At 41.3% G+C, this 13,761-nt stretch overlaps 1 protein-coding gene across 7 annotated transcripts in view; it reads right to left on the reverse strand.

Annotated features, from left to right (window-relative positions):
- Nucleotides 1–13,228, reverse strand: part of WAC (WW domain containing adaptor with coiled-coil) — an 82,350-nt gene extending 69,122 nt beyond the window's left edge. For 2 of the 7 annotated variants that reach the window (XM_055334513.1, XM_055334510.1), the window contains exons 1-3: nt 12,371–12,853; nt 11,919–11,955; nt 10,105–10,300 (exon numbers count right to left, since the gene is read on the reverse strand). In XM_055334513.1, the coding sequence (XP_055190488.1) occupies nt 10,105–10,300; nt 11,919–11,955; nt 12,371–12,411 (274 nt within the window). In that variant the 5' untranslated portion in view covers nt 12,412–12,853. Of the gene's footprint in view, nt 1–10,104; nt 10,318–11,917; nt 11,956–12,370; nt 12,855–12,981 lie in introns of those variants that run through there. The other 5 variants (XM_055334512.1, XM_055334508.1, XM_055334511.1 and 2 more) reach the window with 4 other exon arrangements.
- Nucleotides 13,229–13,761: the final 533 nt, after the last annotated feature.

Consider the following 13,761-nt stretch of genomic DNA (forward strand, 5'->3'; position numbering starts at 1 on the left):
GTCTACAAAATTATTCTTCACAAATCAATTATCAAGTGCAGAAACTTTATCATGATCCTCTCTCTCATATGATCCAAGATATTCCAAAATAACCTATTTTGCTGGTGTTGCTTTCTGGCTACCAGAGACAACTAGTTCTATTAGGATAGCACAGGTCAGAACCTTTCAGAAGATGCCAACATTATGTCATGCTCTTCTGGTATACTGTCATACAATTCAAAGGTAATCAAATATATCTTTGGTAATCAAACCAATAATCTAGCACTATCCAAGTAAATATATACCAATCACACTTAGATCCTGAGTTTCTTTTAAAATGCAGTAACTCCCAAGGGTAAATTTCAAGAAAATGATTTGCTAACATCGGAAGTCAGCCTGAGTATACCAATAGGTGAAACCTATCTTTCAAACAAAACTAAACGAAGTTTACCAATGACCAGTCTCAAGACAACAAGAAGGTGCAGGGATTGGGGGAAGGGAGGAGGAGAAGGATACAGAGTGCCAGAGTTTTATCTGAAACAACAACAGTAGCTCCTGATATTATCTAAATAGATCTCACTGGTCTTCCAGTTGCCAATACTGGTTAGAAACTCTCTACTGTCCAGTATTAGTTCTACCGTGGGGCATTAGATGTCCGTGCCACAGGATACTAAAGTACTAATGTGTAACTACATACAAACTGTACTATCTATATATCAGGAAAGGTCAAAGAGAAGAAAATTCATTAGAACTCAGGATATAACACATTAACACATGATTTGGCAAACAACCACTCTAACTTCTGGATTCATGACAATAAAATTCTTAATGTCCTGCTCAGAGTTCCCTCCTCTATGTGCTCTCTGCTAGACCTGTAGTTTGTAAGTATCCAAAATAAATCGGCGTTTATTTAAAAATTCAGTTTTCTAGGTTACATCCCCTACTGCTCTGATTCATGATAGTTCAGAGGGAGTCCGTAACTTGTAACTTTAAAAGCTTCTCAGGGGATTCTAATAAGTAGCCATATCTGGGAGAAATTATCCTTATGCCTGTCCTAAAAAATCTCTGAACTGCAAACTCCTGGGCATAAGCAGGCACCAAGTCACAATTACCCTGGAGCCCCCTTCATGTAGCTGTCACTTGTCAGGCTCTTCAGTTTGGCAACTTAAAATATCCAGTGTTTACTTTCCAACTCTAAGGAGAATAGTAGTTTGAGACCTACAGCTGCTGATCTGATACTAACTTAGCCAAATGAGTAAGAGCAAACCTAATCATATAGGATGTCACAGTCCAGGTACTTAGTTAACTGCTTTAAAAGTTTTAGATGAGAGATGCCTGGGTGGCTCAGCAGTTGAGTGTCTACCTTCGGGCCAGGGCATGATCCTGGAGTCCCGGGATTGAGTACCACATCAGGCTCCCTGCATGGAGCCCGCTTCTCTCTCTGCCTATGTCTCTGCCTCTCTGTGTGTGTCTCTCATGAATAAATAAATAAAATCTTTAAAAAAAAAATATGTTTTAGCTGCACAATTTCCATAACAATCCTAAGGGAGTGGACTCAAAAACTCAGATTTTATATGTGCCTAACATCACCTAGCTACAAGTATCAGAGACTAGACTTAAACACTAATCTAACTGAATATTTCAATCCATTAATTAAGGGTAAGATATCCTCTAAGAACCAACTAAAAGTATTTCTGGTCAGTCCTCGGAGACTGAAACTGTCAATACCAAATGTCCACTGAACCCACTACACAAATATTAAATACAAGCCCAAAAAATGTATAACAAAATATAAAACCATTTTAATAAAAATTCTGGAAAAGCTATTTATAAAATCCCTCTGATATTTTAGGACCTAAGAAGGTGTCCTATTTGATTAAGTCCAAATGACAGGATTTAAGGCAATTTGCATTTATATAGTATTTTAAAAATCAGACATATGAAAAATTTCTTTAGAAAATTAGAGGAGTATGTGTGACATTAGATAGACCAGAGTGATCATATTCTCCAGAACTGTGCTGTCCAATTAAATAGTCACAAACTACATGTGGCAAGTAAGCACATGAAATGTGGCTAGTCCGGGCAGCCCAGGTGGCTCAGCGGTTTAGCACCGCCTTCAGCCCAGGGCATGATCCTGGAGACCTGGGATCAAGTCCCAGGTCCGGCTCCCTGCATGGAGCCTGCTTCTCCCTCTGTGTCTCTTCCTCTCTCTCTCTTTGTCTCTCATAGATAAATAAAATCTTAAAAAAAAAAAAAAAAAAGGTGGCTAGTCCAAACTGAAAGGGTGCTATAAGTGTAAAATACTAGATTTCAAAGACTTCCCACAAGAATGTAAAGAATTATTAATAGTTTTAAAAATATCAAGTACATGTTGAAATGATAACATTCTGGACATACTGGGTTAGAAAATATACTAAAATTTCACTTTTACTTCAATAGAACTACTAGAAAACCACACATGTAATTTGCATTTGTGGCACACATTACCTAGAATATGCATTTTAGCCAAGATCCCCTGGTGATTACAATACACAATTGAAGTTTCAGAAGCACTGCTCCAGAAAACTGCAATTTCATTTCCTTTAAATCACAATTACAATTCCAATATTATTCTATCTACTCATTTACTGAAATGCTACAAGGTGTCAGGCACTGTTCTGGGGAAGAGAAATACAAGTTAACAAATTCACTCTCTGTTCTGGTGGAGTGTATTCCACAGAAGACTAAGAAAAGCTAAAATACGGTTAGTTCTGCTATTAACACTTTTTGAAAATGCACATGTGTTCCAGTACTACTGATAAATCAGGAAATTATCTGAGCATAACACAAATTTTCCCTAAGAGCAGTTTCACCTCTGAAAAATACTAGCTGTACCCATTTGAACCAAGATACGCAGGAATTTACAATGTACCCCAAAAATCTGCCAGCTACCTCAATTCATCCTAGGAGTTATGAACCATATCCATCCACAACTGGTGTTACAACTTTCAGAGGGTTATTTCAGATAACCCTCCTTCCACTGCTTCATCAATAACTCACAAGCTGCAACCATTTCAAAATATACCCTCTCACAAGCTAATTTCTGGTCTTTGTGAAGGTAAAGAACCATCCATACTTACTGTACTGTTACTGTACTCCTTAACCATTAAATATGTTACACTATGATTTTTGTTAGGTGTCTGTCTTTTTAATGTGCCCCTAACTACATTTTCCCCTAAGTCCTGTGGTGCGATTTTGCACAGCATGAGGATTTTCAGGAACACACAAGTCACATTATAGCAGAATGACTATACGTAAATAACATTAGGTAATGTTAAGTACAAGGAAGGCACACTCAGTAAAAAGGATAGACAGTGATGGGGATGGCTGCTTCAGAGTGAGCAGGAAGGCTTCTGGATGACACTTAAGCACATTACTGAAGTTGAGAGTGCACCAGGCAGACATAAAAAAGAGAACATCCTAGAAATGAGCATAACATGCTGTAGTCTTGAGACAAGAACAAACTTATTTCTGTAGGCCAGAATGAACAGAGCAGCACAAACAAGAGCCAAGAGAGGTAGGTAAAGAAGCTGAAGAAATACCCAGACACCAGATTAAACAAGGTCTTTGACAGGCCTTGTAAGTAACAGGGAGTCACTGGAAGGTTTTAAGCAAGAGAATGAAGTGAGCTGACGGGCATTTTAACTGGACCACTCTGGACTGTAGGGGGAAGTAACTGTGTGACGCAAAAAGAACACCATTCAGAAGCTTCTGCAGAGTCCTGGTAAGAGAAGGTGGTGGCTAGGAGTATAATGGTTGTATTGCAAGTACTGAGAAGTGGTTATAACTACAAACCAAGTGAAGTATTTAAGCTACTAACTGTTAAAACTAGAAAGCAAGTCTCTTTGGTACATGTAACACCCTAGCTCTATCCTCAAATTGTATTCCCAAGTATAACCACTTAAAACAGGAATAATCTTCATCAGTCTATTTCAAAGGCTTCTTGGGGAATCAGAAGAGAAATAGTGTCAAAATTTTAAAAGGCTTTCAAAATTATGAAGCATCACATAAATTGTTAAGTAGAAAGGAAACTCTACTCTTAGAGGAGACATTTGCAATACCTAAATAACTGTTTTTGAAGTGATTAACAAATAGTGTCTCTGGTACAAAGTACAGAGTCCCAGAAAACAGAACAGTTAAGAGATGCGGTCCCACTTAAAAAATCTCTGTAAAGATGCCCCCAGCTCACTGCTACCTTCATTCTTTTTAGCATCATAACAAAATGACAAACTACATGTACTACAACCATTCTGCACAACAGAAGACAATACAGCAGACACTTAACAGAGACCGTCTAGAATAGGTAAGTTTTCTGTGAATTAGGGAACAAAAATCCTAAGTATGCTGTACCAAAACTTCAAATTTATCTTGCACAACTAAAAAAAAAACCAATAAAGACTGCCTTAAGGGATCCCTGGGTGGCTCAGCGGTTTAGCGCCTGCCTTTGGCCCAGGGCTCGATCCTGGAGATCTGGGATCAAATCCCACGTCGGGCTCCCGGTGCATGGAGCCTGCTTCTCCCTCTGCCTGTGTCTCTGCCTCTCTCTCTCTCACTGTGTGCCTATCATAAGTAAATTAAAAAAAAAAAAAAAAAGACTGCCTTAAAAGATCAAAGTGAACCATTCCAAAATATTTGATGGTAAAATAGAAAAACCATTATATCATTAATAATACATAACCAGTTAAAAAGTGGTGACTCTAAGACAAATGACATGAATGTGTTCAAATACTCGCATACATATCTAGGGCATACATATTTTTTAAAATTAAAAAAAATACTGAAGAGTTGAAATATTATGACTGCTAACCTTATTCTGTTTCTCTTGGAATGAAGTATCTACTTCCTGTAGTCTTTAACTGACCTATGAAAATCCAATGCAAACGCATCTGCCTACTTTACTATCTTATTATAAAACATGGATGAATAAAAATAGGTAATATTTATCTCCTGTTTCAATGGACTAAAATCCAAATACACTAACTTTAGATTCTGTATGAAATGTTCAAGTTGCTTTGAAAACAAGTGTCTGGCGACGCCTGAGCGGCTCAGTAGTTGAGTGTCTGCCTTTGGCTTGGGGCGTGATCCCGGATCCAGGGACTGACTCCTGCACTGGGCTCTCTGTGAGGAGCCTGCTTCTCTCTCTACCTAAGTCCCTGCGTCTCTTTGAGTCTCATGAATGAATAAAATCTTAAAAAAGGAAAGAAAAGAAGAAAGGAAGGAAAGAAAGAAAGAAAGAAAGAAAGAAAGAAAGAAAGAAAGAAAGAAAGAAAGAAAGAAAGAAAGAAAGAAAGAAAGAAAGAAAGAAAGAAAGAAAGAAAGAAAGAAAGAAAGAAAGAAAGAAAGAAAGAAAAGAAGTGTCTGAATATGAAGGCTTGAGAAAAATGGCTGCTTCCAAGCAAAAAATTTGGCAAATTTTAACATTAAAACTCTTTTTAAAAAACACTGATGTGATAACTTGGTCTAGAACTACACACACATATTGTGCCAATGTCAATACCGTGGCTTTGATACTGTACTAAATTAGGTAAGATGTAACCATGGGAAGTTGGGTGAAAGCATTACAAAGATACAAGAGGATACGACTGACTTTAATTTATGCTATTGTAAACACCCACCAAATAAGCTTTCAATATGCCTAAATGTTTCCTCTCTGACAGTGTAAACAATGTACTAGGGTAGAGAGGACCAATTTCTAGAGTTAGCTCAGCCATTACTTGCTCAATTTTATACCAGAAAATTTTTTCACTTGTAAAACTGTAAAACAGGGATGCTATCTGTTCTACCTTCCAAGAACAGGAGGATCAATATGAGATTGTTCATTTTTATAATATTTTCTAACATTACAAATGGAAAGCACATTTCATTTTATCCAAAAGTTACCTGATTAAGGCTATGCTACATAAGTATCAGTCTATCATCCAATGTGAAAAGATTGAAACATTACTAAATTATATTTTTAAAAATACAGAAGCACTAATTATCCCCAAATACTCCCTACAAAATAATTCCTTCAAATGTTTTATAGTGTCTTGTTTGAAAATTAGATGAATATGCATTTACAAAATAACTCCAAATATGGCTAAAAGACAAAACAAGATAAAACTTTCACTATGCAGCTAAAAATTTAAAAATCTTTAGAAACAATGGTTACCAAACCAATAAGGGCAACTTTACATTGTACTCAAAGATACCTAAATGCTCAGGAAACCAATGATGAATATTTTTCAAGTAGTCAACTGAGCTATCTCCCCAAAAAAGAAGTTTCCAACAAGTATTCCAAGTATATAAGTTTCTTACAGTTAATTCTGGGAAGGATAATGTGGAAAAAATGGGACAACCCCCAAGAGGCTGAAGTTTTGTGGACCAGCTTTCAGAATCCTTATAAAGATATCTTTCAGTCCTAAACTCATCTGTACTATCATTCTTAAATTTATTTGGTAAAATAATCATTGAAAACAAGTCCTCAAGAAAAACATTAATAACTAAAGACAAAGTGTTTTTAAAATTCCACAAAAGCACAAATTCAAGATATATTGTATGCCCATACTTCTCAAGTGCGGATGTCAGCTCCACTTTTAAAAACGTGCTTAAGCTATAAAAAACAAACCTTAAGATTTTTGCTTTTACTTATTTTTATTTAAACAAAAAACTGTTCTGCAAATAAGTCACAGAATATGTGAAAATAACCTGATTCACCAAGTTAAAGAATCCTTTAATTATACTCACATAACTTCCCTTGATTTACAATAATCTACAAACCCTTTAATAAATTCTAAAAGGACAAAATGTAACTCTTTTAACTGTACATACTACGCTATAGTCTTTTTTAAACTAATTATTCTACAACTGACAATCCTTCTCAGTTCTTGCTTTCTTACTTTTCCTAGTAAATTACTTAAAATCCTTTTATACGTTACTCCTAAACCGGCACTTTGCAAGGAAATCCAAGGTGCCATAAAAGAAATCTAGTAATTACTGCAAAGACTGCTGTAATAGATGCCAGTAAAGCCCAATCCTGGATTTTACAAGTTCCACATTTAACTTTCTTTGTAAAATGTTAATTACAAATCACAGCACATAGGCTCCTAAGTTATTAAATATTTACTAAAGTCTTTAGATATTTTTTAAAACCCTAAAATGAAAACAACACATTTGATATTAGATCAATAAACGATATAGGGCAGCCCGGGTGGCTCAGCAGTTTAGCGCCGCCTTTGGCCTAGGTTGTGATCCTGGAGACCCTGGATCGAGTCCCATGTCGGACTCCCTGCATGGAGCCTGAGTCTCCCTCTGCCTGTGTCTCTGCCCCCCCCCATGTCTCTCATGAATAAATAAAATCTTAAAAAAAAATATATATATATATATACAGTAACTTGTTCCTAAAGATTTTTAAAGGGGGGGGTGAAGAATTTTAAGCAGGTTCCACGCCCAGTGTGGAGCCTGATTGCAGGACATGCTGTTACAACCCTGAGATCATGACCTGAGCTGAAATCAAGAGTTGGATGCTTAACTGACTGAGCCACCCCGGTGTCCTCCATAACCTGTTAAATTTCTTTATACAGGTGCAGATAATCCAACTCAGTGCGTTTGACTTTGGGTAATGGTTCTGACTCTACATATACGAATACTTATATATATATCTACTTAAAAGTAAATACCTAAAAGAATACAAATGCCTGTAATAAAATTATATACATGCACTTTCAAAATTCAGCTTCAAACACGTATCAACTATAAAAAAATACCTGTAGTCAGTATATAAGGACTAAGTATCTATTAAATAAGAATGACGACTTCACATCTTTAAAAGAATTAACATCAAAAATACACTCCAAACTTCAGAATGGAGATCTCATATTTTATGGTATATAAATATATAAATACTCATACATAGTATAAAGGAATATGGCAGTCAGGCATATTAGAAATGGTAGACAGAAATGAGTTATTTTATTAATTAAGACTCCAGAGGAAGATAAACAGCTAAAAAGCCAATTAGAAAGTGCAGCCTAACTTAGCAAATGACTAGATCAGAGAAGTATCTTACGAATGAAGCATCAGCAACCAGATGCAAATAAAAAGAAAATTAAAATCCTAGAAGAAGCATCTAGAGTTCTTATAGGAAGCATAATTAAAATCAAAATGAAGAAAAAAGGAGTACAGAAAAAGCAGCTAAAACCACCTCTAGTTGGCAAGTCAAAAAGCCTTTCAAACTAGCTTTTCTCAAGGTCAGGATCACGTTTTATCTTTACTTCCAGGAATACCACACAACTGTTGCCCCATGTTTGTTGAATGAGTAAGTAACAGAATGGTCTTGGGATTATTTGACCTATAAAGAGATTTTCAGGTATGGTTAACTGTAAATGTTAGAAAGCATTTACAGAACTTTCCCAGAGTGCCTAAACTGACTTCTTCCTGGATTTGGAGATATAGGATACATTAAACCAGATCACAATCACTAAAAGAGAACCTAAGACACTTATCTGTAAGGAGATGAAGTACCACATCCTACTTTGTCACAATCACAAAAACGTTAAAAATAAAGCACAATATAATGCAAACAGTACCACTATAGAAAAGTAACTGGAAATAGTATCATCTCAGACCATATCTAACACTGGAAAATTTTACCCACAAAATTAAAAGTATTAATAGTTTAAGTAATTTTACTATCAAAGGGCTTCTAACACTTTAATAACCAAACCCACTTACTACTGGTTACTTACAAACAAAATATAGTTTTATCTGCGGAAGTAGCACAACACTATAGCTATATTCAACCGAACTTTATTCTCCTTTCATCCAGTAAATGTCTAAATTCTTTCATCTCAATGCAATCTTCTATTATTAATTTCCTCAATCCAGTTACCATGGACAGAGGAAACCTATGTTTCTAAATATCTGACTGCACTGAATAAAGCTGATCTCCACCCTAAGAGGTGGAAAGAGGACCAGAAAATGCAGGACACTTTTAAAAAGTGAACAAAGTACTGAAACCTCCTTGATAGAAAGCCACATGGCACTTTTGAGTTTCCTTAAAGCCTCTGAAAGCACAATCACTGTTGTACATATATGTATCTCAAACATGTTTATCTAGTAAGCAATTTAAGATTTTATGGTGGAAAAAAAAACATTTTAATTACCCTAGTGAAAATGGTTTATGCCTCAATACACGCTCTAGAATGAAATCCAATTTTTTGGTAAATTCTGGGCAAATTAAATCTGAAAATAGTTACCGAGTTTCTCTACTTAGCCTCCTACCACAAAAGAGCTTGAGGCAGGGCAATAACTGAAAGGACACATCACTATACAAAAGAAATGAGGCTAACTTTTAAAAAGTTGGAATATTCGTATGAATACAGTATAAAAATTACATTAATAAAATTCTGGAGAATATGGAAAGTAACATTTTAAAGGTCTAAAAATAAAAACCCTAAAGAAGGGCAGCCCCGGTGGCGCAGCGGTTTGGCGCCGCCTGCAGCCTGGGGTGTGAATCTGGAGACCTGGAATCGAGTCCACATCGGGCTCCCTGCATGGAGCCTGCTTCTCTCCCTCTGCCTGTGTCTCTGCCTCTCTCTCTCTGTGTCTATGAATAAGTAAATAAAATTTAAAAAAAAAAAAAAAACCCTAAAGAACTTTATAATCACAAGTGGTTTTTTTAACCTGTAAACGATCTCAAAAACCATACTAAGCTTTTAAATTGAAAATTTATCAGTAGGAAACACATTTGAACTCCTTACAAAAATAAATTTAAGCAGCAACAAGAATCTCAAACTGAGTCAAATAAACTGAAGTCTTTACTTGAAAAGACGTAAATTATTTTCTTAGACAAATGTCCCACATTTCTCTCATCAATAAGCATTTGGTAAGTTATACTCAAATACATTCTCTTATTATAAGCCACTGGTATCCATTTTAAGATGTACAGGTCAGCACCTTACTTCTATAGTGACTTGATAGAAATAAAGTATTTTGATGATATAACCATATGGTAACATCTGAAAGCTGGAAATACACTGCCACCCACTGTTTTACAGAGAACTATTGTTAAGTACATGTAGAAGTTTCATCAAAAAAGCTACTCACCACCATCCCTCTCTCTAACTCTGTGAATATGCACATTTTTGGCCTTACTGTGACCTGTGCCATCACTATATTTGTTTTCAGGACTATCAGATCTCCGCAACATTTTATTTGGTGGTGAAGGATCTGCGGCGTCTCGCATTTTTTCATGTCTGTGATCACCACTACTGGGGTGACTCTTCGATGAATACTTAAGTGCCTGTAAAACATCACCCCCCCAAAAAAGAAGAGAGAAAGAATTGAAACTTTAAACTTAACTTCCTAAACGAATTTTATCATAAAATTTGGCATATTCAATTTATGAACTTGTACTAATAAAATCAGAATTTCCATTTTCAATTCTGCTTTAAGTCATTCAGACAGTACCTAAATGCCTAAGAGCTTCTCATATAAAAAAAAAAAAATCTTTAAAAAACCCCAAATATTTCATTAAACATCTTGTAACTACAAGAAATCAAACACCTTGGTACATTAATTCCTTAATAAATTTTTCTGGGAATTACAGAGTTAAATCCAAAGTGGAAACTAGTGTACTAGTTTCATCTCGAGTACTAGTGCAATCTTGTGTTCTACAACTGATATATGTAGACAAGTATACATAAACATAAGCATGTTTCTGCAAACCTACAAAAAAAATAATCAGCTTCCCCAACTTTTTGATTCAAGGAAAATGTCTCACATTTAACTTACCTACTCTTGCAGGTATAGAAAATCATTTCAAGGTATAAAAAATGTTGGTGGGTATTTCTAACATAATTTAATGGAACTCCCTCAAAATAATGATCTAGTTTTATTCTAACACATTTGAGACAATGATAATAAACCAGTCTTTTACTATGTGTTAATTTAATGAGTATGTTTCGGAGGAGCAGATTCAACAGGATTTAATCTTGTAACTACACAAAGATACCGAACAACATTTTACACACCAAGGGACCTCCGGTTTTTAACTTGAGCTTTTAACAACTCATGCTAACCAGTAACAAAACTACGAGCTTAGAAACTCCTTTAAGTGAGTAAATGTAGAATGTGTAAAGTATTCCTTTCTGGTGTCATCTGATAATTGCCAACCATTTACGAGATTTCCCCCCTCAAAACAGAGCCCACTTCTATCACAATTTTTAAAACCTTTACATGCAGAAACCGCAGTCACAAAAAGGAAACCTAGCTACCTAGAACCATCTCTACTAGAATGAACTACCCATAAAAGACTTCTGAGCAGAAAATGAATTATCCAAGTATTCAAAGCTCTCAATCAATTCTTAGAAAAAACGAAAAGCACTCCTTCACTAGGGAAGCAGCTATATGCACCAAAAACAATTAAAATGGGGAAGAGAATAGTTCAGGACACACATAAGAGTCGCAAACCAATTAAGTTGTTCCTTCCCAAGCTTCCCGTCTAATTTAAGTATCACTGTGTTAAGCTGAAGTTCCCAAATACAATAAATATGGCTCAGAAGTCACCTATCACCTCACCCCATCGATTCCTTCACACCGAAATAATCGAGACAGGTCCTTCCTGGCTAGGAATGCTTTTTTTTTTTTTTTTCACCCCCGTAGGAGGGGAAAAAAAAAAAAAAAAACCACCCCACACAAAACCCTGAACTTCCTCCAGTCACCTGTCAAAATAAGTCACTAAACGTTGCTGGCGAGCGCTAAGAGAACCAAACAAAATTTCCAGGGGACCCGCGGTGCTAGTTTCAGATTTGTTGCACCGAAGGGCCTGTAGCGACTTGTGAAGCCTGCGCTCGAGTAGCAGTTCCTCCCTTCCCCCTCCGTCCCCCCACCCACCCCTCCACCCCGGCCTCGGCTGGTACCTGGTAAGGCTGCGAGTCCCCCCTCCGGTCGTGACAGCTGAAAAACAGGAAGAGAGACGGCGATATAAGACACCTCGGGGAGCCGCGGGGGGGGGGGCGGCCCCCCCAGCGCCCCTCCCCGCGGGAGACCTACCGAACGCACCAGCAACGAGCCCACACACACTCACACACACACACACCACACACACTCGGCTGAAAGGCGGCACCGAGGCCCAGACGCCGAGAACCCGGCCTCCGCCGCCTCCACACTCACTCCGTCCTCGCCCGCCCGCCCGCGCGGCGGCTCCTCCTCCCAGCCCGATCCGGATCAGGGTTAACAACAAAAATGGCGGCTCGGCCAGCACCAGATAAGGAGGAACAGCCCCCCCCCCCTCGCGCCGCCGCCGCCGCCGCCGCCGCCGCCGCCCCCCGCCCGCGCTGCGGCCCGGCCCCGAAACGAAAAGACAATTTACCCATCACTGAGTCTCTGCTGTTTCCTCGCATACATTACCATCAATGCCCGGCCTGTGAGTGTGTGTCGGGGGAGGGGAGAGCGGCCGCGAGAGGCGGGCGGGCGGGCGGGCGCGCAGGCGGCGGGCGGGCGGCGGCACCGGCACCAGGGCCCGGCGCGCCCTCGGCGACTCTCAGCACCTCCCCGTTACTGGCGCCGGCGCTCCCGGGCCATCTCCCTCCGCCGACACCACGCTCACGCTCAGCCCGGGCAGCGGCGCCAACTACACGGCGGCAGCGGCGAGCCGGGGGGAGGGGGCAAGAAGACGCGTCCGGCTCAGCCCCGCGGAGAGCTACTGCCTCCTCCGCCTCCTCTTCCTCCTGCTCCGCCGCCTCCTCCCCTCCTCCCCCCGTCGCCGCCGCTGCCTGGTCCTTCTCCTCCGCCTCCTGCCGCCGCCGCCGCCGCCGCCGCCGCCGCCGCTGGTGCCGCCGCTGCCGCTCCACCAACTACATCCGGGCAACTCGGGCGCCGCGGCCTTCGGCAAACCTCGGCAGTTTCCGCCGCGCCCCTCCTCTCCCACCCTCGGCCTTCCTCCCCGCCCCGCGCGGCTCCGGAACGCCGCCTTCGGCAAACCTCGGCTCGCGCCGGCCTTCCTCTTCCTCTGAGGCCTGGCTCGCCTCCTCGCGACCCGTCAGCTCTTTCCGGTTGCCGCTGCTTCTCCCCCGCGCGAGTCCGGCTGCTGCCGTTCCGGTTTAAGGAGAGTCCCGCTCGGGGCCCTGCTCGAGGCTGGTCCCGGGGGCTCCGGGGTGCGCGGGGAGGGAGCCGCGTGCGGGAGGAGGACGGTGCGGCGCGAGAGAAGCCATCGCGGACCGGATAAAGGCGGCTGGGGCTGCTGCGCGTGCGCCCGGCGGCGCGGGGGAGGGAGGGCGCCCCGGAGTCACTCTCCGGCCGCCGGCCCCCGCCCCTCCGGGCTCCGGCGGGGTGGTCGGCGAGCCCCCGGGGAGGCGGCGGGCGGGCGGCGGCGGAGGGGCGTCCGCGGCGGGCAGGGCGGGGAGGCAGGGGCGCCCGGGAAGTCCGTCTCACGGCAGGAGCGCGCAGGACGGCGAGCTGCCGAGCGAGGCCCGGCGCGGGGGCCCAGGGCTGTCGCAGAACCTGCGGGAAGGCGGTGCGCCGCTGCGGCTGGGAGGGGGCGCGCCGGGCGCGGGGGCGCGCGGCCGGGGAGCGGGACGCGGGGAGCGGGACGCGGGGAGCGGGGAGCGGGACGCGGGACGCGCTCGCTGCGCAGAGGGTCGAGCCGCTGCGCCCTCGCTTCCTGCTTTCCGCCTTTTCCTGCTGGGCCTTCCCCACCCTCTCTTCGTTTCCCATTTTTCTCTTCTAGTTCCTCTTCCTCGCCGAAGTCCTTGGGTGAAGGAA

The sequence above is a fragment of the Nyctereutes procyonoides genome, unplaced genomic scaffold, assembly GCF_905146905.1.
Source record: "Nyctereutes procyonoides isolate TBG_1078 unplaced genomic scaffold, NYPRO_anot_genome, whole genome shotgun sequence".
Classification (NCBI taxonomy): domain Eukaryota; kingdom Metazoa; phylum Chordata; class Mammalia; order Carnivora; family Canidae; genus Nyctereutes; species Nyctereutes procyonoides.